This window comes from Mya arenaria, chromosome 1 (genome assembly GCF_026914265.1).
Source record: "Mya arenaria isolate MELC-2E11 chromosome 1, ASM2691426v1".
NCBI lineage: Eukaryota > Metazoa > Mollusca > Bivalvia > Myida > Myidae > Mya > Mya arenaria.
The window spans coordinates 21,416,206-21,442,466 of record NC_069122.1 but is presented as its reverse complement, the minus strand read 5'-3'; the positions used below and the strand labels follow the sequence as shown (position 1 = coordinate 21,442,466).

Here is a 26,261-nt window from a genome sequence, read left to right as displayed (position 1 = left end):
CAGCATCGCCGCATAAAAGTGTTTTTTCAACGCATAAAAAGGATTTCTTTATGTGGCAAAAAGGCACACTTTCGCCACATAGAAAGCAATTAAAACACATACTAGTACAATAGTGGTTGATAAAGTTTCATCAAGATCGGTCTTAGTTTTTTGTGTCCACTTAACCAAGCTTTGAACTAGACTTTTAGAGACGTAAATTCTGACAAAGATTTAGTAAGATCGGTTTAAATGTAAACCAAACCAATAGATCTTTCTGCGAAAACGTTTGAAATGACGTTTAACCCGACTAAAGGCTGGAATAAATGTTACGACAAAGCACAACACCGTCATTTGGGACAATCAGAAAACTGAATCGTCGTATGATGTAACATATATTCTCGCCTTATTGTCAGACTGACGGGCATATACCCTTGACAATGCGCACTTTCAACATGTACGTGAAGTTAGCGTTCTAGCGGCCTAACGGCCTAGCGGCGTGAAGTTAGCGGCCTAGCGGCTTGAAGTTAGCGGCCTAGCGGCCTGGCGGCCTGGCGGCGTGAAGTTGGCGGCCTAGCGGCCTAAAATTGAATCCTATTTCAAAGCATGTATACATGCATTTTCTCCTAAAACAATGACATATTAACTGTTGTTATGCACAAATTAACACATTGAAGCTATTATCAATATTTTTTTTCAAAAACGTCGATAAAGCAGTCAGCTATTTCAAAGCATTAAACATGGCTGATCTTCTAAAACAATGATATATTTACTGTTTTTATGCACAAATTAGCACTTTTAAGCAACTATCTTCTTTTTTTTCAAAATAGTCGATCAAGCAGTTCAGCGGCCTATCGGCCCAGCGGCCTGTTAGAGGCCTGGCGGCCTAGCGGCCTAGCGACCTACAATTGGTTTCTATTATAAACCATTTGTATATGCCCTTTCTTCTAAAAAAATGACAAATTTATGGTTTCTATTCACAAATCACCATCATAGTGAATGTCTGCATTTCGCCCAAAACTCGACCAAGCTGCCTAAAAAATCCATTATAGCGAATATCAGCATTTTCATTTTTTGTATTTAGCAAAATTGTTAAACCATAGATTTATCATTGTTTTGAAGAAAACGCATGTATACATACTTTGAAATAGGAAACCATTTTAGGCCGATAGGCCGCTAGACCGCTAACTTCACGCCGCTAGGCCACTGAGGTGCTCGATCGACTTTTTTGAAAAAATGTTTAAAAATGAAAAAAACAAAAACACGTTTATGAGGCGATGCTGTTGTGCAGCGTTACAATGCGCAAGTAAAAAGGACTACTGTCATGATTGCCTTATCTAAGTTATTTGCCACGCTATCAAGTTGTTTCTCGCGGTTATAAACGTTTAACTGATAATAATATGAAGCATACTATTATATATAATAGCAACAATCGGCACGAGTAGTTACCTCGTTATTTATACTAAATCGGCAGCACTATTGAAAATATGTTACATGAAGTTTAAAGTTGCACTCTTACTCCCAAAAAAGATCTACCACTATTAATAATATTGCGGAATAGCGCTTATTTTAGGTCCGGAATCCAGAATACCGCTTCATTTTGAACTTAAATACAGAATATCATTAAGTATAATCATTGTCCCGATACTGCTAGAGTTTCGTTTTAAAATGAACTATTACTCACAAATTATATTTAACACAAGTTATACAATTGTTTCAATATTCCAAAAAGGATGATTAATGTTGAAAACAATGTTTCTTATGAAGGATACCGAGTTAAATTTGAAAGAAACGAGCATAAAACACGGTATTTCTACCACTATGAGACGATAGTAGATCACAGTAAATCTTTTAGCATTCACCAATCATTTAATATGTTTGCGCTTTCTGCAATTTAATACACGGCTACAATCATATTATTAGTTATAAATATTTTCCACAAATGCATTAGTTAGTAAGTAGTTAAAGGTTTATCAGTCAAAATTGATGGGTTTTTTTACATGTGTATGTATTGATTTTGAATAAGAGTGTCACTTTAAAGTAGACCTACTTCATGACACTGATAGAGCGGTCAAAGCAGGGCGAAATAAGGATTGGCCTAATACAAGACCTAGTATGAACTCACATATTAATACCAATCACTATTGTGTCACCATTGTGGAATGAAGATGTACGTGATACTCATTGCCTTGTTGATAGAAGGGGTGATTTCAGGTAGGGAACATTACTAGTTCCATACGAACTTATTTTTCATTAATATGTCCTTAAGATTTCTAGCCGACCAAAATTGCACATATTCTGGTCATACATGGGCCGTCAATGGCGTTGAATGTGCCGAGATTATTGGTAGAGCGTTTGCCTTCTGTGTGGGATGAGTTGGGGTGGAGTTGCTGGTTTTACTCCCAACTAATGCACTAGTCAATTGTAACAACGCCCCACCCCAGCACTTATGGCATACCAGGGATAGCAGGGGAAATGGGCCGTTTTTGTTTTCCCACCGAAAATAGCGGATGTCCCCTGGTCGCGGGGGGGGGGGCATTTAGCGGGGATTTTACCAGAAGTTTGTCCCCGCAGGACGATGATTTTATCCGGGATTGGCTGGACCGAAAGTCAAAGTCCCCGCTATTTCCCAGACCTCGGAGGGGGGAGGGGGCGTGGTTACTGGTGCATAAACCTCCCTCACGTTGCCCTTTGCTTTATAATAGTTATTTTGCACGTCATTACAACTGGAAATATCATTCCACGTTGTTTAATGATATATATTACTTCACCTTTATTTCCATATAGGTGTGACTTCGATGAATTACTACAATGTTACCAACACGTGTAACTCAGATGTGATAGTTGCCTGTTTATACCATCCAAATGTGTCAATCACAACTCAGTACATTTGCTACAACAACACGCCGCACAGCTGGTAGGTTTTTTGTCTCATCTTCCGTTCTTTACCTATCGTATGTCAAGGTAAATTCTTAGAGGGCGTTGAAAAATAAACGGCAACAACAATAACTAACCACAGAAAATATTGTTTAATGACTTTCAAAAGGATTAATAATTATTTTAATTTGACAAATCTTTATCTGATGATTGTTTAAACCTGTTGAAGTATAAATAATTGTGGTTTGATATAATGGTTTGTAATGGCTTGCCAGGTTTTTCCAAATGTGTACGGTGTTGATCTTAAGTTTACCATCGCCTTTGGATAGGAAACATTATGCGAGCACATATACCCTTAAAGGCCTAGTTTAATCCTTCTATAAGTGACCTCTCCCACCCAAAAAAACCCAAAAAAAAAACAAAAACAACAACAACAACAAAAAACCGTGTATAGTAAACAACCTCTGTGGACTGATCCTAATCTAATTGTCTTATCAGATCTCCGATCTTGAGTATTCTGCTGTGCAGTTTTGGAGTTTTTTTTAATAGAAATGGACCCTAAATGGCCCTGAGCCAATAAACAAATACACAGGAAATTGGCCCCTACTGTGACAACAGTGCAGTACAACAGGGGATCGTCATGCCAAACATTTCTTAAATTAGGCCTAGCGTAAGTTGACTTGGCTTTTCCACAATCACGTGGTTTAATGTCAATTGTCGGTTGAAGACATGCCTTACAGGTGCGAAATATATGACCTAGCCTGCAAGAATCAACTAACAAAAGACAACAATACGAACGGCACCCACCCTGACTGTAACTCAACTGTGAGGGTAGTACCTATCCCGACGCCAACAACAACCACAACTACAACCACACCCAAGCCGTTAACACAGTTTGAGGTAGGACAATTACAATGTTGAAGAAAGGCACTGCAAAGAGGTCTTTCCAATGACTCTTGTATGTGCAAAGAAACGTAAAGACGCGTATTTATATGATAGTTTCACCCTCGTTATGTTGATGTCTTTCGTTTAAAACATATTCAATGATATCATAGGGAAAACCAGAGATAACTTTAAGTTAATATTCAAATAATAAATCGCCTGGCCCCAATTTCTCGAAACTTCTTAAGTCTCTTATAACAGGATTAAGCTAAGCTCAATATTTCTGTATTTCTATTATTTGTGTGATATTTACTTCCTAAAAGTTTTTTAGACTTTAAATAGTGATTAACGCTATGATAATCACAATAACGTACTAATAATGTTTGAAATTATTAAATCAAATTTAAGTATGTATTTTGGCTTATTCAAATAAGCTACTTAAGCCTGCTTACCTTTTCGAGAAATAAGGGCCTGATGACATACAATCAGTTTAGCTTGGTCGACAAACACTTCTTTAAAGTAACTCACAGCTCCTCGTCATCATTGTAGACATTGTTCATCAATGATGCGATCCACGGAATCGACGACCTCCTCTACCAGGCAAATCATACAAACCATACAATTGATGACCAGAAGAAAATCTTCACCCTCCAGGACCATGGGCACAAACGTTACGTGAGAAATCCTCACTGTTGGGCGTATCCTCTTGATCTCACATGTATCTCTCCATGGAATAGGTAATTCGTTAAAACTTTATTTTTCTTTCAACGATGTTTAGAAGTTATGTGGACTATAAGTACCAGTTTGAGCGTGTCTCCTTTCGGTACGATGTTTAGAAGTTATATGGACTAGTACCAGTTTGAGCGTGTCTCCTTTCGGTACGATGTTTAGAAGTTATATGGACTATAAGTACCAGTTTGAGCGTGTCTCCTTTCGGTACGATGTTGAGAAGTTATATGGACTAGTACCAGTTTGAGCGTGTCTCCTTTCGGTACGATGTTTAGAAGTTATATGGACTATAAGTACCAGTTTGAGTGTGTTTCCTTTCGGTAAGATGTTTAGAAGTTATATGGACTAGTACCAGTTTGAGCGTGTCTCCTTTCGGTAGGATGTTTAGAAGTTATATGGACTATAAGTACCAGTTTGAGCGTGTCTCCTTTCGGTACGATGTTTAGAAGTTATATGGACTATAAGTACCAGTTTGAGCGTGTCTCCTTTCGGTACGATGTTTAGAAGTTATATGGACTAGTACCAGTTTGAGCGTGTCTCCTTTCGGTACGATGTTTAGAAGTTATATGGACTATAAGTACCAGTTTGAGCGTGTCTCCTTTCGGTACGATGTTTAGAAGTTATATGGACTAGTACCAGTTTGAGCGTGTCTCCTTTCGGTACGATGTTTAGAAGTTATATGGACTATAAGTACCAGTTTGAGCGTGTCTCTTTTCGGTACGATGTTAAGAAGTTATATGGACTAGTACCAGTTTGAGCGTGTCTCCTTTCGGTACGATGTTTAGAAGTTATATGGACTATAAGTACCAGTTTGAGCGTGTCTCCTTTCGGTACGATGTTTAGAAGTTATATGGACTAGTACCAGTTTGAGCGTGTCTCCTTTCGGTACGATGTTTAGAAGTTATATGGACTATAAGTACCAGTTTGAGCGTGTCTCTTTTCGGTACGATGTTAAGAAGTTATATGGACTAGTACCAGTTTGAGCGTGTCTCCTTTCGGTACGATGTTTAGAAGTTATATGGACTATAAGTACCAGTTTGAGCGTGTCTCCTTTCGGTACGATGTTTAGAAGTTATATGGACTATAAGTACCAGTTTGAGCGTGTCTCCTTTCGGTACGATGTTTAGAAGTTATATGGACTATAAGTACCAGTTTGAGCGTGTCTCCCTTCGGTACGATGTTTAGAAGTTATATGGACTATAAGTACCAGTTTGAGCGTGTCTCCTTTCGGTAGGATGTTTAGAAGTTATATGAACTAGTACCAGTTTGAGCGTGTCTCCTTTCGGTACGATGTTTAGAAGTTATATGGACTAGTACCAGTTTGAGCGTGTCTCCTTTCGGTACGATGTTTAGAAGTTATATGGACTAGTACCAGTTTGAGCGTGTCTCCTTTCGGTACGATGTTTAGAAGTTATATGGACTAATACCAGTTTGAGCGTGTCTCCTTTCGGTAGGATGTTTAGAAGTTATATGGACTAGTACCAGTTTGAGCGTGTCTCCTTTCGGTACGATGTTTAGAAGTTATATGGACTATAAGTACCAGTTTGAGCGTGTCTCCTTTCGGTACGATGTTTAGAAGTTATATGGACTAGTACCAGTTTGAGCGTGTCTCCTTTCGGTACGATGTTTAGAAGTTATATGGACTATAAGTACCAGTTTGAGCGTGTCTCCTTTCGGTACGATGTTTAGAAGTTATATGGACTAGTACCAGTTTGAGCGTGTCTCCTTTTGGTACGATGTTTAGAAGTTATATGGACTATAAGTACCAGTTTGAGCTCGTCTCCTTTCGGTACGATGTTTAGAAGTTATATGGACTAGTACCAGTTTGAGCGTGTCTCCTTTCGGTACGATGTTTAGAAGTTATATGGACTATAAGTACCAGTTTGAGCGTGTCTCCTTTCGGTACGATGTTTAGAAGTTATATGGACTAGTACCAGTTTGAGCGTGTCTCCTTTCGGTACGATGTTTTGAAGTTATATGGACTATAAGTACCAGTTTGAGCGTGTCTCCTTTCGGTACGATGTTTAGAAGTTATATGGACTAGTACCAGTTTGAGCGTGTCTCCTTTCGGTACGATGTTTAGAAGTTATATGGACTATAAGTACCAGTTTGAGTGTGTTTCCTTTCGGTAAGATGTTTAGAAGTTATATGGACTAGTACCAGTTTGAGCGTGTCTCCTTTCGGTAGGATGTTTAGAAGTTATATGGACTAGTACCAGTTTGAGCGTGTCTCCTTTCGGTACGATGTTTAGAAGTTATATGGACTATAAGTACCAGTTTGAGCGTGTCTCCTTTCGGTACGATGTTTAGAAGTTATATGGACTAGTACCAGTTTGAGCGTGTCTCCTTTCGGTACGATGTTTAGAAGTTATATGGACTATAAGTACCAGTTTGAGCGTGTCTCCTTTCGGTACGATGTTTAGAAGTTATATGGACTAGTACCAGTTTGAGCGTGTCTCCTTTCGGTACGATGTTTAGAAGTTATATGGACTATAAGTACCAGTTTGAGCGTGTCTCCTTTCGGTACGATGTTTGGAAGTTATATGGACTAGTACCAGTTTGAGCGTGTCTCCTTTCGGTACGATGTTTAGAAGTTATATGGACTATAAGTACCAGTTTGAGCGTGTCTCCTTTCGGTACGATGTTTAGAAGTTATATGGACTATAAGTACCAGTTTGAGCGTGTCTCCTTTCGGTACGATGTTAAGAAGTTATATGGACTATAAGTACCAGTTTGAGCGTGTCTCCCTTCGGTACGATGTTTAGAAGTTATATGGACTATAAGTACCAGTTTGAGCGTGTCTCCTTTCGGTACGATGTTTAGAAGTTATATGGACTATAAGTACCAGTTTGAGCGTGTCTCCCTTCGGTACGATGTTTAGAAGTTATATGGACTATAAGTACCAGTTTGAGCGTGTCTCCTTTCGGTAGGATGTTTAGAAGTTATATGAACTAGTACCAGTTTGAGCGTGTCTCCTTTCGGTACGATGTTTAGAAGTTATATGGACTAGTACCAGTTTGAGCGTGTCTCCTTTCGGTACGATGTTTAGAAGTTATATGGACTAGTACCAGTTTGAGCGTGTCTCCTTTCGGTACGATGTTTAGAAGTTATATGGACTAGTACCAGTTTGAGCGTGTCTCCTTTCGGTAGGATGTTTAGAAGTTATATGGACTAGTACCAGTTTGAGCGTGTCTCCTTTCGGTACGATGTTTAGAAGTTATATGGACTATAAGTACCAGTTTGAGCGTGTCTCCTTTCGGTACGATGTTTAGAAGTTATATGGACTAGTACCAGTTTGAGCGTGTCTCCTTTCGGTACGATGTTTAGAAGTTATATGGACTATAAGTACCAGTTTGAGCGTGTCTCCTTTCGGTACGATGTTTAGAAGTTATATGGACTATAAGTACCAGTTTGAGCGTGTCTCCTTTTGGTACGATGTTTAGAAGTTATATGGACTATAAGTACCAGTTTGAGCTCGTCTCCTTTCGGTACGATGTTTAGAAGTTATATGGACTAGTACCAGTTTGAGCGTGTCTCCTTTCGGTACGATGTTTAGAAGTTATATGGACTATAAGTACCAGTTTGAGCGTGTCTCCTTTCGGTACGATGTTTAGAAGTTATATGGACTAGTACCAGTTTGAGCGTGTCTCCTTTCGGTACGATGTTTTGAAGTTATATGGACTATAAGTACCAGTTTGAGCGTGTCTCCTTTCGGTACGATGTTTAGAAGTTATATGGACTAGTACCAGTTTGAGCGTGTCTCCTTTCGGTACGATGTTTAGAAGTTATATGGACTATAAGTACCAGTTTGAGTGTGTTTCCTTTCGGTAAGATGTTTAGAAGTTATATGGACTAGTACCAGTTTGAGCGTGTCTCCTTTCGGTAGGATGTTTAGAAGTTATATGGACTAGTACCAGTTTGAGCGTGTCTCCTTTCGGTACGATGTTTAGAAGTTATATGGACTATAAGTACCAGTTTGAGCGTGTCTCCTTTCGGTACGATGTTTAGAAGTTATATGGACTAGTACCAGTTTGAGCGTGTCTCCTTTCGGTACGATGTTTAGAAGTTATATGGACTATAAGTACCAGTTTGAGCGTGTCTCCTTTCGGTACGATGTTTAGAAGTTATATGGACTAGTACCAGTTTGAGCGTGTCTCCTTTCGGTACGATGTTTAGAAGTTATATGGACTATAAGTACCAGTTTGAGCGTGTCTCCTTTCGGTACGATGTTTGGAAGTTATATGGACTAGTACCAGTTTGAGCGTGTCTCCTTTCGGTACGATGTTTAGAAGTTATATGGACTATAAGTACCAGTTTGAGCGTGTCTCCTTTCGGTACGATGTTTAGAAGTTATATGGACTATAAGTACCAGTTTGAGCGTGTCTCCTTTCGGTACGATGTTAAGAAGTTATATGGACTATAAGTACCAGTTTGAGCGTGTCTCCCTTCGGTACGATGTTTAGAAGTTATATGGACTATAAGTACCAGTTTGAGCGTGTCTCCTTTCGGTACGATGTTTAGAAGTTATATGGACTAGTACCAGTTTGAGCGTGTCTCCTTTCGGTACGATGTTTAGAAGTTATATGGACTAGTACCAGTTTGAGCGTGTCTCCTTTCGGTACGATGTTTAGAAGTTATATGGACTATAAGTACCAGTTTGAGCGTGTCTCCTTTCGGTACGATGTTTAGAAGTTATATGGACTAGTACCAGTTTGAGCGTGTCTCCTTTCGGTACGATGTTTACAAGTTATATTGACTATAAGTACCAGTTTGAGTGTGTTTCCTTTCGGAACGGTAATAAGTAGGCAACGCTTAACCGTTCAATAAATAGCGTAAGGATACTTTACATCGCTATATTCGCCTACCAGTGTACTGCACGTTTAGGTATTGGACGTTGTCCTTGAAAAATTGGTGTATAACTGTTACGTCACTTCCTACACTCAACTGAAACTGTACCTTCACCGTATAATTTCTATAACTCGGGTTGCGATAGTCTAGAGTTCATTCACCTTACACTATTGGTATCGAACAGTATGTAGGGAGCCATACAAGGGTTGTGGGTGCAGTATATATCTATTACTAAGTCACTCTCGTTGGAACTACTGCGAGCAAGAGCGTGGTCTTGTGCTGTTGGCGAACCGGAGTACTCACAGACAGTCCACGTGTCTGGCTTGGTGACCAGATATAATACTTGCTTATGCCAGACTCTGTTAGAATCTGAAGAATTAGATCTATGACTTTACTAGTTTACTTACATAATCTTATCCGATGTGGCTTAGCAGCAACTTATATACGCTTATGCATAGCCTTGGTGCTATATGCACGGGTTACCTGCCCTTGCCATCTTTACCATTTCATTACTCTTGTTGTGCAGAGTACGCTTGGTACCAGACTATATTGTATATCAATATAAAAGGTCATCGTCCCGAATTTTTAGACTGGCTTACTAAATGATAACGTGTCCTCATAATTATAACAAATATTTCCATACGCAATAAATATATATTACTTAATAAAATGGATTAAAAACACGTTTACAATATACGAATTTAGATAAAGCAAACAACAATGCATCATATTTTTTTTAAAATTACAACATGACCGATACTTCTTTTCTTATCGTACCGGTAACGAGTCTACTCAAAGGTATGTCTCATATCCTTTGGCATTCATACTTCAAGCTGTTACGACAACATTGCAGTAACCAAGGAAACCGGAAAGCTGGTACCCTAATTACGCCCCGACACGCCGTGTGGGCTAAACACTAAAACATGCCCGTCAACACCACCCTGAGGTTTGTGGACGACAACAACAACATTGTGGATCGGAGAATCACCAAAATCATGGTTTCTGATTTTATGGAAATTTTGCTATACCAGCTACTAATATGTGTAATCGCGTTTCATTGTTCCGATAGAGGGCGCATTGCATGGACAAAACTATTGAATACTATCAATGTGGTCTGTGTAATACGGGCTGGAGTGGTCTAGTCATACAAGTGTTCACCTCTTACCCAGAAGGTCGTTGATTTGAATCCCATCAGGGGCCGTTCCCTTGAACAAAAAGGCCTGAACCCATGATAAAGACCAGTCTCAAGTCCAGTTTAACCTCACACTCAGAAAGCACTTTGATTTAATTACAAACAATCCTCACCTTTATTCCATTCGTTTTAAAAACGTTAGTGTGAATAATTGTATTATTTCAAAATTCAAATAGAAATAAAAATACGCAAATTTCATCATCAATACTCAACCAGAAAGAATGCAACAATGAAATGAAGATTTGCAATTTTGCCACTTGAGTCTGTACTAGGACTTGAGACTATTTGTAATCATTGCCCAGGTTTCTACCAAGGGAACGGACTCGAAAATGTATTTGTCGAACCCGCTTTAGGTGAGCGAATCAAAGTTGCCACAATGGCGGTTCCGTTTATGTGCGTGCGCACGTGTGTACGTACCTGCGTAATACTGAATTTGTCCGGGCTGTATCTTGACCATGCTTGATGTGGTTTTTAAAATCAAAAACTTGCCATGAAGGTTCACCATATTGAGGCAGCGTTCTGCGCACAACCAGGTCTGTACCACAAAGGTCATGGTTACAGTTAAAGGTTGAAATGACCCTTGTCCGCGTTATATCTTGAGCATGCATTATGGGATTTTCAAAAAAAGAAATGCCATGCGTGTTCACCATGATGAGGCGAAGTGTCGCGCCAAGGTCTATTATCCAAAGGTCAAGGTCAAGGTTTGAGTTCTAAGATTGAAATGGTACTTGTCCGGGCTGTATCTTGACCATGCAGTACAGGATTTAAAAACAACAACAATATGCCATGAGGGCTCACCACGATGTTGTGGCGTGTCGCACCTCAAAGATCAACATCACACTAGGAGGTTAAATGTCAAAATGAGTACTGTTGATAGGATTGGTCTTGAGTGAGCCTTATCTGGGCTGCATCTCTGCCATGCATTATAGGATATTCAATGGTGGTTCACCATAATGAGGCATAGTTTTGCAAGAACATGTTAGTCTGTGTTGCAATTACATGAAAGAGCATTATGTCCGTGGCAAATGCTCGTTCAACGTGCTCGCCATGTCATTTGGCATTTTCTTATAGGCTAACAAGTGTCTTCATAACCTAGCTGAAATAAATAAGTATAAACTGAATCAGCTAAACTTTTCTGGTGTTCAAGAACAATGAAGCAAATACATTATAAAAACGAAGTCAATTATTATTGCGTTTAGTAATTTCTTATTGAAACAATAAATTGGTTGGTGGCAACAAATGGCATGTACAATACATCGGATGCATCATAAGTGTAATAATCCAACATTATACCCATATCAGGCTCTTTTTCTATGGACTGATTCGAATTTAGACAGCTAAACATTTGTTCCAGGCGCTCCCCACGTACGGGCACTCAAGTCTGTCCGGATACGACATAGTGGTAGGGGAATTGGACAGTGACGTCCCTTTCTCCATTTCATATGCTCAGGTCATGCCAAGAGCCGTCACTACTATCGAACTTCCCAATGTAAGTACTAGCATCCAAGAACCCTCCGAATGAGAGCAATACCTTTTAACCGTTTCATACGCCCATGCATGCACACATTTTCAATCTTAAACAGTTTTATCTGCGTAAGATTATATTTAAATGCATAAACACGACGGTAGATGTTGCAATACCTACTAGTATTCATTATTATTTAGCCAGCATCATTCTGCTTAATTATTGATCAACCAAACTTCACCCACCTCCAGGCATCGAAAGTTATCCCCCTTATACCATCTGAGGACAACACATGATTTACTTTTTCTGCAAAACACTTATCTAAGCCTAACTCTCACTGTCACGATCTGGGTTATGAAATGAATGATTCTTGACAGATCGTGAAAACATTCGTAAAATCGTATTTCTTCACAGATCGTGCATTGGTATCACGGTTATTCTTCACAGTTCGTGCATTGGTATCACAGTTATTCTTCACAGTTCATGCATTGTTAACACGGTTATTCTTCACAGATCGTGCATTGTTATCACGGTTATTCTTCACGGATCGCGGATACATTGTTAACACGGTGATTCTTCACCGATCGTGCATTGGTATCACGGTTATTCTTCACGGATCGTGCATTGGTATCACGGTTATTCTTCACGGATCGTACATTGGTATCACGGTAATTCTTCACGGATCGTGCATTGGTATCAAAGTTATTCTTCACAGATCGTGCATTGGTATCACGGCTATTCTTCACAGTTCGTGCATTGGTATCACGGTTATTCTTTTCAGTTCGTGCATTGGTATCACGGTTATTCTTCACAGATTGTGAATGCATTGGTATCACGGTTAATCTTCACGGATCGTGAATGCATTGGTATCACGGTTGTTCTTCACAGATCGTGCATTGGTATCACGGTTATTCTTCACAGATCGAGCATTGTTAACACCGTTATTCTTGACATATCGTGCATTGGTATCACCGTTATTCTTCACAGATCGTGAATGTATAGGTGTCACGGTTATTCTTGACAGATCGTTTATTGGTATCACGGTTATTCTTCATGGATGGTAAATGCATTGGTATCACGGTTATTCTTCACAGATCGTGCATTTGTATCACGGTTATTCATCACGGATCGTGCATTGGTATCACGGTTGTTCTTCACGGATCGTGAATGCATTGTTTACACGATTATTCTTCACAGATCGTGCATTGGTATCACGGTTATTCTTCACGGATCGTGAATGCATTGTTTACACGGTTATTCTTCACAGATCGTGAATACATTGTTAACACGGTTATCCTGCACAGATCGTGCATTGTTTACACGGTTATTCTTCACAGATCGTGCATTGGTAACACGGTTATTCTTCACAGATCGTGAATGCATTGTTTACACGGTTATTCTTCACAGATCGTGAATACATTGTTTACATGGTTATTCTTCACAGATCGTGCATTGGTATCACGGTTATTATTCACGGATCGTGAATGCATTGTTTACACTGTTTTTCTTCACAGATCGTGCATTGGTATCACGGTTATTCTTCACAGATTGAGAACGCATTGTTTACACGGTTATTTTTCACAGATCGTGAAAACATTGTTAACACGGTTATTCTTGACATATCGTGCATTGGTATCACGGTTATTCTTCACGGATCGTGAATGTATTGGTGTCACGGTTATTCTTCACAGATCGTGCATTGGTATCACGGTTATTCTTCACGGATCGTGAATGCATTGTTTACACGGTTATTCTTCACAGATCGTGAATACATTGTTAACACGGTTATCCTTCACAGATCGTGCATTGTTTACACGGTTATTCTTCACAGATCGTGAATACATTGTTTACACGGTTATTCTTCACATATCGTGCATTGGTATCACGGTTATTATTCACGGATCGTGAATGCATTGTTTACACGGTTATTCTTCACAGATCGTGCATTGGTATCACGGTTATTCTTCACAGATTGTGAATGCATTGTTTACATTGTTATTCTTCACAAATCGTGAATACATTGTTAACACGGTTATTTTTCACAGTTCATGCATCGGTAATACGGTTATTCTTCACAGTTCGTGCATTGGTAACACGGTTATTCTTCACAGATCGTGAATACAGTGTTAACACCGTTATTCTTCACTTATTGAAAAACTAATGTTATGCTTTATGGTTTGTTTTTTGGTGATCTACATTCATGTTTATCTCCTATGTTTATCGCGCCGACTTGATTCTATGCATCATTGTTTTCTTGTCCCATTTGGTCGTAGTGGTGAATTTGAAACCTGGGCCACAATGTCACTTTCACGCGCATAGGGACAATTGCCTTACGACGGCAGAACGGAAACCACTGATGTTGGTGCGACTTTGAGCAGAGTTTGTACGATCGTACCACGATACGTTATACTACAAAACATATTATCCACGGTTTGCCACGGATGATAACAGGCGACCACACACATTTTTTCAAGATTGCTTTATCTGAAATGACGCTCAATAACAGTGAACCTACGACAAACCAAGACGTGATTCTTTTTATCCGCGTCTTAAAACGTTACATGTTTTTAACAAATGGCAGTGTATCTTCTTTATAGGTTTTGAAGCTGAATGGTTTGTTATTTCAAACATGCTGAACATGCTTGAACTACTTGGGACCTACTTGAACTCCTTGTTTTGTGTTTACATCTTCACCGCGTTGTTAGTACTCTTACGACGGATGCTGTCGCTGTATCGAATCCAACAAATTTGATTTTTTTTTATAAGAAACATATTTTTTAGAACGTTGTTTAAAGCTGCACTCTCACAGATATTCCATTTTTACAACTTTTTTTTTATATTTTGTCTTGGAAAGAAATATCTGCAAACCAATAATAAAAGATTGCTGACAAAATATCATATCGCAGAATTTCATATTTCCTTTCGAAAATTAATGTTTTATGGCTTAAACCGTTACTAACGGTTTAAGAAAAATGCATTAAACATCAATTTTTGAACTTAAAAACAAAATCTGCGATCTAATTTTAGTCAGCAGTCTTATATAACTCGTTTCCATGGATTTTCGCAAAATCGGCTTGTTCCAAGACAAAAAATAAAAAAAAAGTTGTCAAAACGTTCAATCTGTGTGAGTGCAGCTTTAATGTTTAGTAAACCTGTGTGACTTTCTCCTCATATGGGGTGGATTGGGGAAGGGAGTGGGGGGCTGGGGGGGATGGGGGTCGTATGCCATCATGATGTTGAGACCAACGCGACCGAAATATCGGTCTTGGTTACGAATTAACTAGCATAAAAAGCCAAGCCAACAAAGAAAGAATAAAAAAAAACACCTTCTATTCACAAGAATGTTTTGTTTTATTTTGGAGAATGTCATATTACTATTCAAGTTGAACTGCTTCTATTGCAGGAGGACCGCGTGCCCGTGTTCCACACAGACTTCGAGGAGAAAGCCCTGGTTGCTGACTTTTGGTACGAGTCAGGAAACACCGCGCACCTTGTCCCTCCCGCATCGTGGCACATCCGCCGCCCGTTCTACAAGACAAAAATCGATGAAGACCACGGGAACCCAGTATTCTTTGTCGTCGGTGACGAACTGGTTCTACTGTTCATGTTCACATACGGCGGCGCGGGCCATGGGACGTCCATTTCTGCTCACTATGACGACATCAATGACATCATCCGTGGCTGGGGGTCGTCTTATAGGCTAACCGAGGTGGACCTGTCTCAATTCCTTGGTGATCATGAGTCGGTCCCTAATATCATTGGTTAAACGGTTCTCGTCGTGTCAAGTATCAATTACAGTAATAAATTAGTTTTGCAACGTCTTCGTGTTTTGTAAATAACTTACTTTGATTCAATTCAATAACTTGCGAAGTGAACAAGTATATAACCCTTACCCTTAAAAGTGGGTAATATGGAAAATCACTTAAGTTAGGAAATGACTTAAGATGTTTATGAATACAGGCTCTGGCCCCAAATTGTCGAAAGATCCTTAGCGTTACAAGCTTAAGTATATTATTTCATTTCGTCATATTGCTAACTTAAACTTGATTATACACAATAAAAATGGTTTTTCATGTTATTCATAAAGTTACTTACCTTTAAATGTCTCAAAACTCTTCAAAATGAGAAAATAAAGTGAAACGTACAATATAAGAAATGCTAATGCACTTGCACAATTGCAAAACAAACAAAAAACTTCGAAATAGGCAAATCGGATTTTATGTAAAATCGATTTTCTTTAAAAAAAACAACAAGAAGAATTGCACTGATTCCTCCACCCATCCCATTTTAGTTTCCCCACTTTAGAGTGAATCTTTACCCCAGCAGCAAGGATTTTACTAGTTTGCAACAGTCTACCTAACCAGGTTCTGGTGTTTCAGGCTTATTTTAAATAAGTTTAAACACAACATGAATTCAAGGTTCTGGCAAGATTATTCAAAGTCTAGAAAAACGGAAACTGGCAGCCAGATACGGTAATTTAGCCGAACCTTAAATCACTGTATATTAAAAATGTTATGTAGAGTTTGGTAACCTAAAACTTACTGCCATTGGCGCCATTTGTCACAGGGTGAAACAATGTGAGCTCGAACCCTGTACCCCTCGCTAACAGGGCGAGTGCTTTACCGACTCAGCTACTGGGCTGCTTACACACTTTCTCAACACCTGAATAGCTAAAGATACCGTGACACAAGAATCCAAAGGATGGCCTCGTGCCTCCTTTGGCAAGCAAAATATATTCAAGATGGCGTCCAAGATGGCTGCCAGTTGGTTCAAACGAACAATATTCATACAAATATGTGTAGTGGTAAATGTGGTGGTAAGCCATGCCATCTTTAACTTTAAAATGAAGAAAACGTGAGCTTGCAATCTTTCAATGTCGTATTTATTTACATGTCAATGGCCCGATTGTTCAGAACTTTGTTAAAGTTAACAACGGGATTAACGACATTGTTGTTAACTTTTAAAGGTGAAATATTTGCTGATGTTCTCGTATATTTAAATAAAACAAGTACAGCTGAAACATTTGTCTTAACTCTTCTTAGGAATACTGCAAATCATAAGTGTATCTGTGAAACTTATTAAGCAATATTGATTTTAAAGTTAACAACGATGATGCTAATAACGTTGTTAACTTTAACCATGTTCTGAACAATCGGGCCATTGACTTTCAAAATGGCGTCAAAGATGGCTGACATATGTACGAGTATATGTCTTGAAAAAATATCTTGCTGTTGTTGGATACCAACTATCTAGCTCTGCACTTTCTGTCATGGTTTCAGGAAAGAAGCTTTAATATCAAGAAAATTATTATTACTATTTATACAAATGTATATTTAGTATAGATATACACAAATATTATATGTTTACTTGACATTATCAGTAGCTGATACTGAAGCTACTTACTGTGTGATAACATTTATCTGAATAATAATCTTTGCGCTTGCAATATATATATACATACACATTATATCCCAAGACTAGATATATATTAATATTTAACGCACGTTTTAGAGGGGATTATGAAACTTATAAAGGGAAATTAAACGAAGTAAACAAAGAAGGCGTTGTTGCCAAAATTGTAATAATGGAGTATATACATTTATTCTATGGCTTGTTATTTCTATATGTTGTGGTCACGTGCCAGTCATGTGAAAAGAAGAACTCGTGTAAATGTGAATGTCCAGGTGGAACTATAGATCTCAGTCCCTTGTCATCAAGTTCGGGGCCAAAGTGAGTACACATTTAACTGTATATCGTGCTGAACCTTTTGGTAGCCAGTTTACTGCAAGTCTTGATAATACCACAATCACCTTATCTAGAGAATGACGATAATTAGCTGACATGATATGTACTCATACATGTACATTACCTCAACACTAGGTTAAAGTATCTTCTTTACATTAAATAGTCCGATATGGTCGTGCAGAACGGTATTTGTATTTGGACGGTGTAGGCCTGTTTTCTCTCACACATTGAATGCTGTGACTACTGAACTAAGGCCAAGAAAACATACATAGACAAAGTTCATTATTATTCACTCAACATTATTAGGAGATGTTGAAAACATTTTAAACATGGATGGCTGTCTGTAAATCGACAGACCTATCCAAGACCTATCCAAATATGATACTTTTTGTTAAAGGGGATCGTGTTTAGGTTTTGAAAGCGGTGTACAATTGTTGAGGAGGTGGTATCTGAGAAACTAAATGTAATCCTTATTTGGCCTTAACTTTCGCTTGCCATTAAGGGCTTTCGGTACTCGTATACGCCATGGTATCCGTTCATAAAGACAAGACAATCACACCCAAAATGTTGAGGCCGTTCAACGCGCATTTACATGTTAACAGAAATACACGGATGTCCTAGCACAGACTTACTACTGTTATTCCTACAACTCAATGTGACTTACGCGCCGTTTGAGTTGGCGTGACAATGTATAAGTTAGACTACATGAATCAGAATATTAATGATTAAGATTGGGCAGAGTGAGTATAGCGAACGAACCCTTCTCAATAATTGAGATTTTAATTTAGGTCATCTAACTGATACAACTCATTGGCTGGAACATTGTCAGTGCAAAATCTGATGCAGGGAGTGTGTATCGGATGAGTGGCAGTAGGCGGACCTTTAAACACCCGCGAAAGTTGAAATTCTTAATGATTAAGCCTAGTACGTAATGAGTGCCTATCTGCAATTTGATTGCTTAAAACGTAGGTTGTATTCTTAAAGTGGATTTATACGATCGTAGGTTAACGGATTATCTCGTCTTGATTCTAGTTAAAAGGCTATACCAAGATTCAATTTATTGCAACTCCTGAAGTCTACCTGGGCTTACTATTTTTGTCTTCCCTAAAGTTTGCGTAAAAAACATTTTTCTGTTTTAGAAATAATAGTTACAACACACCATTTTACCATTTGTCAAAATATAATTTCAATTTGAATACTGGTTTATCAAAACAGTATTTTGGCTAATTGCCTGTTTAGCATAAGAAGTTTCGAGAAAGTGGGGCCATGACTCAAATATACAAACTTTATATCTAGTTGAAGTACTGAATACATGTTATTGCCATTAAGTCTTAAGTTAATAGTCGGACATACTTATTTTATTTTAGGAACAATGATGCCGCTACAGGCTTTCAATTTGTTTACAACCCACGTAACCAGTTCACCGAAGGAAATACAGTCCATAGTAAAGAGGTGATTCCGCTTTGTTTTCGCCCTTCTTGTTTATTATTGGTGACTGTATACTTCCATTTTAGGTACAAGGATGTTTCCGCCCCGGATGGCTACCAATACTCCTACAACCCGTGTGACTCGTTTACGGAGACCAACGCTTTGTCGGTCTATGACTTCTGTCACGATGTTGCTGTATGTGACTTGTACTTTCGAGTGTTTCGTAGAATAAGCAAAGAAAAGATGGTCTTACGGGGTACAATTTTATAAAGATTATTTTTGCACGAGATTTTCGTTTCATTAAGTTCACATCAAATTTAACATCAGATTTAACAGTATTAAATTAGTGTACGCTATTTTGAACTTGGATATTGTTAACACAATCAGCGAATGGGGTCCAACATCGAGACTTGGAATTTTTTAGCGGGTAAAAGGGGACAAACGGTACCTGTAAGCGGGTAAAAAGGGACAAACGGTACCTGTAAGCGGGTAAAAGGGGACACACGGTACCTGTAAGCGGGTAAAAGGGGACACACGGTACCTGTAAGCGGGTAAAAGGGGACACACGGTACCTGTAAGCGGGTAAAAGGGGACACACGGTACCTGTAAGCGGGTAAAAGGGGACACATGGTAAGCGGGTAAAAGGGGACACACGGTACCTGTAAGCGGGTAAAAGGGGACACACGGTACCTGTAAGCGGGTAAAAGGGGACACACGGTAAGCGGGTAAAAGGGGACACACGGAACCTGTAAGCGGGTAAAAGGGGACACACGGGTACACGTTTCCAGAGTAACCTTTTCAAAAGGTTTTATCTCTGGTGTTTGGGTAGAGATTCGAGTACCAGCTGACTATTCATTCAATCTATTTCGTTTAACAACTTAAACATGAGTCGTAACTTGTTGAATATTCGTTTTATTAGAAGGAAAATATATTTTTAACATTCAGTTTGGAGCATTGAGTTAAAAAAGATGCACATTTATAGTTTCATAATTATGTTGTAATTGATTAGGTAAACTTAATTGTCAATTAGTTCCATGAAAGATGTTGTTTCTTCAGGCATGTCAAGTTATAAATAACGCCGGCGTGTTCCAATTCTACGACACCGGAAAACAAGATTCTGCCTCGTTCCGAGTTGCTGCCGGAAGTGATGTCGGTATAGAGGAAACAACTGAAGTTGTTGTTGTTAGTTACCTGGCTGGTGACTCATCTAGGTGCGTAGGAATCTAGTTTTATGTCTTCTGGCCGTAAAGAGGTATTCTTTAGCCAATAGCAGAAGTCGAACTGAAAACTTTTAAAGGTTGTATTTAAAGTGACCTAACACTCAAATGTCACTATCAACTATTAACTGTTAAGGTAATGCTTCGAGAACTCGGTCTCAGACCCCCGTCTGTTATCGTGACCCAATCGGAACTCCTCGGTCACTTCCCATCGAAAACAACCTCGGATGTTTGCCGGTACAGCAGTGGAAGTTGTTCGTGCAAAGATATTTAATAATATTAATAAAATACTAATTGTAGTGTTTTAAAGTGGAATTTGTATTACACAGTTCCATTGATCGCCATTTTATTATTGCATAAACAATCAATACTCCTAATAATAATGTCCATAGGTTTAACTGTTAATTTGGAAAAAACTACTCGATCTACTTGCAACGTAGTTAAATGTAAAGTATTCTGACATTGTAAACGGTCCATATACATCCTAGGTTGTTCGATGGAGAATGGGCAGGGAGTTTCCATAGATCGAGACCAATGTTCATGGGTGGTGGATCACGTGACTTAAAGGGGTTCTCACATGGGTCACCACGGGTCACAACCGATGTAAACAAACAATTAAGTGACGCTAATTTCTGAATAATGTTTCGACGGAAAAGAAATGACAATAGTTCTTAGCCTATAAAAGACTTTCTGCTTCTACACGTGTGAAATATTTAAGTTTACTTGTATGTATTTACATTTTATACATACCGTGATACAATTGATGCAGGAAGCAGGGGAGACAAATCTTCTCCCAACTAATCCGCATGCTACGATTATTATTTTTTTCAATAACTTTATGTCAAATAGTATTGTACTTATAAGACAGACCCGGTTCAAATCCGGCTGTCGCCAGAATATTTTTCAACAGGAAATCATCTGGTTCCTTGCGGAACCAATAAAACTGCCTCATTAATTTTTCATGATTTTTATTTACGATATTGTTTTAGCCAGACCGCCCACGGTACACAACAAAGCTTAGCTTAATGTTTATCTGGGGTATCCAACGGTGGTTTAATACATATAATAGCAATGCACCTTATGTGTGTTTTAATACGCCGCTGGAGGGTTGAGGCGGCGAGGGCGGAGGGCACCACCGGGAGCTTATTAAAGATATACTGTACATTTGGGGATTGTGTAGAAGTACTTGGTGTCGGATGTGTAACAAGCACCAAACATATAAAAACAATTCATAAAATCCTTGAAATAAAAGCCAGCAAAGTAAATTACCCGGGCTGCGGTGTCACCTGTCAAAAATTGTGCAAAATATTTCGCAATACATTGATAGATGAATAACATGATGAGTATCTTAATTTATCGTGTCGTTACCATATAGACAGACAGAGGTGGTGCTAGTGTGTAACAATCAAGATGAACAGACAGCCTTTGACACTCTTGGAGAGCTACCAGGCTCTAACCCGCCGTTGTATGTAAGTCCGTCTATTACTCATTAACGAATTTATGTTTCTTAGCGTTCTTTTTTTAAAGCTGCACTCTCACAGATTGAACGTTTTGACAATTTATTTTTTTATTTTTTGCCTTTGAACGAGCCAATATTTGCGAAAAATCCTTGGAAACCAGTTAAATAAGACTGCTGACAAAAATTAGATCGCAGATGTTTGTATTTAAGTTCAAAAAATATGTTTTATGCATTTTTCTTAAACCGTTAGTAACGGTTTAGTCCATAAAACATTAATTTTCGGACGGAAATATGAAAATCTACGATCTGATTTTCTGTCAGCAATCTTATAATATTGGTTTGCAGACATTTACGCAAAAATTTGCTCTTTCCAAGACCAAAAATAAAAAAGTTGTAAAAACGGTAAATCTGTGAGAGTGCAGCTTTAAGGATTGTGAAAAGTTTAAAGCTGCTGCATACTGAATGTTGAAAAAGACCGCGTCCCTATCATTTTTGGGAATCATTTCTGAAATGGTATGCACTAAAATGTTTAGTTTTATTCAATGCACTCGTATAACCATTTATTTGGGAAATGGATGGATACTAATAACTCTTTAGGTAAGTGGTCAAAATTAGTTTGTATACTGGCCCAGCTTTTGTTTTATTCTACCCGTTCATATTAAATCAATAACAGCTCACTGCTCAAATGTAGTTCAGCTTTGAAAAACAACTGTAATCCCATAGGTTAAATATAAGTTCAAACACTAGGATTTAACATAATGTTTGATAGCAAAAGTCATCGATGTCTCTAAAAATCTATTTATTTCTTTCAGCGGCATATTCTTGTTTCTCCGAATGCCTGTTACGGAAGCAGTTCACAGAGTTCACAGAGTTCACTGACTGCTGGAAGTATCCTTCTAATAATGTACGTATACACATCTTCTTCTAATTTATCATCCTATAAATATACGTTTATCCGCCTTCTTCTCCTTGAACAATAACAAAATAACAAATAACAAACGCATATTCGTCTTCGTCTTTATCCTTCTTAAAGTTTACGTATATATATATATATATATATATATATATATATATATATATATATATATATATATATATATATATATATATATATATGCTTCTTTATCCTTCTAATAATGTACAAATTTCCATCTTTTTATCCTTCTATTAATGAACGTACATCCGTCTCATCTTCTTCTCTATTCTTCTAATAATGTACAAAAATCCATCTTCTTCTTCTTTATCCTTCTAATAATGAACGAACAACCATCTCATCTTCTTCTTTATCCATCTAACAATGTACAAATATCCATCTTCTTCTTTATCCTTCTTTTAGTGTGCGTTATTCTTTATTCCTAGTATTCCTTCTACTAATGTACGTGTATCCATATTATTTATCCTTCTAGTTACGAACGTGTTTCAATCTTCTACTAGTGTACGACTATCCGTCTTTTTCTTCTTTTTTATCATTCTAATAATGAACGTATTTCTGTCTTCTTCTTTCTCCTTTTCATTATGCACCTACGTATAACCGTATCCTTCTTTAGTGTTCTAATAGTGTATGTATGACCGTCTTCTTCTTTTACCTTCTGATAGTGTACGTATATCCGTCTTCTTCTTTAACCTTCTGATAGTGTACGTATATCCGTCTTCTTCTTTTACCTTCAAATAATGTATGAATATCCGTCTTCTTCTTTAACCTTCTAATAGTGTATGACTATCCGTCTTCTTCTTTAACCTTCTATTAGTGTATGAATATCCGTCTTTTTCTTTAACAGTATAATAGTGTACGTATATCCGTCTTCTTCTTTTACCTTCTAATAGTGTACGTGTATCCGTCTTCTTCTTTAACCTTCTAATAGTGTATGAATATCCGTCTTCTTCTTTGACCTTCAAATAGTGTACTATATCCGTCTTCTTCTTTTACTTTCTAATAGTGAACGTGTATTCGTCGTCTTCTTTAACCTTCTAATAGTATACGTATATCCGTCTTCTTCTTTAACCTTCCAATAGTGTATGAATATCCGTCTTCTTCTTTGACCTTCAAATAGTGTACTATATCCGTCTTCTTCTTTTACTTTCTAATAGTGAACGTGTATTCGTCGTCTTCTTTAACCTTCTAATAGTATACGTATATCCGTCTTCTGCTTTAACCTCATAATAGTGTACGTGTATCCATCTTCTTCTTTAACCTTCTAATAGTGTACGTATATCCGTCTTCTGCTTTAACCTAATAATAGTGTACGTGTATCCATCTTCTTCTTTAACCTTCTAATAGTGTACGTGTAACCGTCTTCTTCTTTAGCGTTCTAATAGTGTTCGTATAACCGTCTTCTTCTTTAGCGTTCTAATAGTGTACGTGTATCCGTCTTCTTCTTTAACCTTCTGATAGTGTACGAATGTTCGTCGTCTCCTTTAACCTTCTAATAGTGTACGTATAACGGTCTTCTTCTTTAACCTTCTAATAGTGTACGTATAACCGTCTTCTTCTTTAACCTTCTAATAGTGTACGAATATCCGTCGTTTCCTTTAACCTTCTAATAGTGCACGTGTATCCGTCATCTTTTTCATCCTTCTAACAATTAACGTATATCCATCTTCTTATTCCATCATATTTATAATGTACGTATAACCAACTTCTACTTCTTTATCATTCTTATAATGTACGTATATCCTCCTTCTACTTCTTTATTATTCTTATAAAGTACGTATATCCTCCTTCTACTTCTTTATCATTCTTATAATGTACGTATATCCTCCGTCTACTTCTTTATCATTTTTATAATGTACGTATATCCTCCTTCCACTTCTTTATCATTCTTATAATGTACGTTTTTCCTCCTTCTACTTCTTTATTATTCTTATGATGTACGTATATCCTCCTTCTACTTCTTTATCATTCTTATAGTGTACGTATATCCTCCGTCTACTTCTTTATCATTCTTATAATGTACGTTTATCCTCCTTCTACTTCTTTATCATTCTTATAATGTACGTATATCCTCCGTCTACTTCTTTATCATTTTTATAATGTACGTATATCCTCCTTCCACTTCTTTATCATTTTAATAATGTACGTTTATCCTCCTGCTACTTCTTTATCATTTTTATAATGTAATTATTTCCACCTTTTACTTCTTTATCATTCTTATAATGTACGTTTTTCCTCCTTCTACTTCTTTATTATTCTTATAATGTACGTATATCCTCCTTCTACTTCTTTATCATTCTTATAATGTACGTATATCCTCCGTCTACTTCTTTATCATTTTTATAATGTACGTATATCCTCCGTCTACTTCTTTATCATTCTTATAATGTACGTTTATCCTCCTTCTACTTCTTTATCATTTTTATAATGTAATTATTTCCACCTTTTACTTCTTTATCATTCTTATAATGTACGTTTTTCCTCCTTCTACTTCTTATGATGTACGTATATCCTCCTTCCACTTCTTTATCATTCTTGTAATGTACGTTTTTCCTCCTTCTACTTCTTTATTATTATTATAATGTACGTATATCCTCCGTCTACTTCTTTATCATTCGTATGATGTACGTATATCCTCCTTCCACTTCTTTATCATTCTTATAATGTACGTATATCCTCCGTCTACTTCTTTATCATTTTTATAATGTACGTATATCCTCCGTCTACTTCTTTATCATTCTTATAATGTACGTATATCCTCCTTCTACTTCTTTATCATTCTTATAATGTACGTATATCCTCCGTCTACTTCTTTATCATTTTTATAATGTACGTATATCCTCCGTCTACTTCTTAATCATTCTTATAATGTACGTTTATTCTCCTGCTACTTCTTTATCATTTTTATAATGTAATTATTTCCACCTTTTACTTCTTTATCATTCTTATAATGTACGTTTTTCCTCCTTCTACTTCTTTATTATTCTTATGATGTACGTATATCCTCCTTCCACTTCTTTATCATTCTTATAATGTACGTATATCCTCCGTCTACTTCTTTATCATTTTTATAATGTACGTATATCCTCCGTCTACTTCTTTATCATTCTTATAATGTACGTTTATCCTCCTTCTACTTCTTTATCATTTTATAATGTAATTATTTCCACCTTTTACTTCTTTATCATTCTTATAATGTACGTTTTTCCTCCTTCTACTTCTTTATTATTCTTATGATGTACGTATATCCTCCTTCCACTTCTTTATCATTCTTATGATGTACGTATATCCTCCTTCCACTTCTTTATAATTCTTATAATGTACGTATATCCACCTTCTACTTCTTTATCATTCTTATAATGTACGTATATCCTCCTTCTACTTCTTTATCATTCTTATAATGTACGTTTATCCTCCTTCTACTTCTTTTTCATTTTTATAATGTAATTATTTCCACCTTCTACTTCTTTATCATTCTTATAATGTACGTATATCCTCCCTCTACTTCTTTAT

The 26,261-nt window shown here is 37.5% G+C and overlaps 1 protein-coding gene and 1 pseudogene across 1 annotated transcript in view; both read left to right on the top strand.

Annotated features, from left to right (window-relative positions):
• Window positions 1-2,096: 2,096 nt before the first annotated feature.
• On the top strand, window positions 2,097-15,742 carry LOC128239813 (uncharacterized; annotated as a pseudogene).
• A 1,711-nt stretch (window positions 15,743-17,453) lies between these two features.
• The window catches only part of LOC128225493 (uncharacterized), an 11,029-nt gene continuing 2,221 nt past the window's right edge, over window positions 17,454-26,261 (top strand). Inside the window, exons 1-4 of the mRNA XM_052935397.1 lie at window positions 17,454-17,698; window positions 19,228-19,336; window positions 20,198-20,352; window positions 21,734-21,823. Of these exons, the coding sequence (XP_052791357.1) occupies window positions 17,553-17,698; window positions 19,228-19,336; window positions 20,198-20,352; window positions 21,734-21,823 (500 nt within the window). The 5' untranslated portion in view covers window positions 17,454-17,552. The remainder of the gene's footprint in view (window positions 17,699-19,227; window positions 19,337-20,197; window positions 20,353-21,733; window positions 21,824-26,261) is intronic.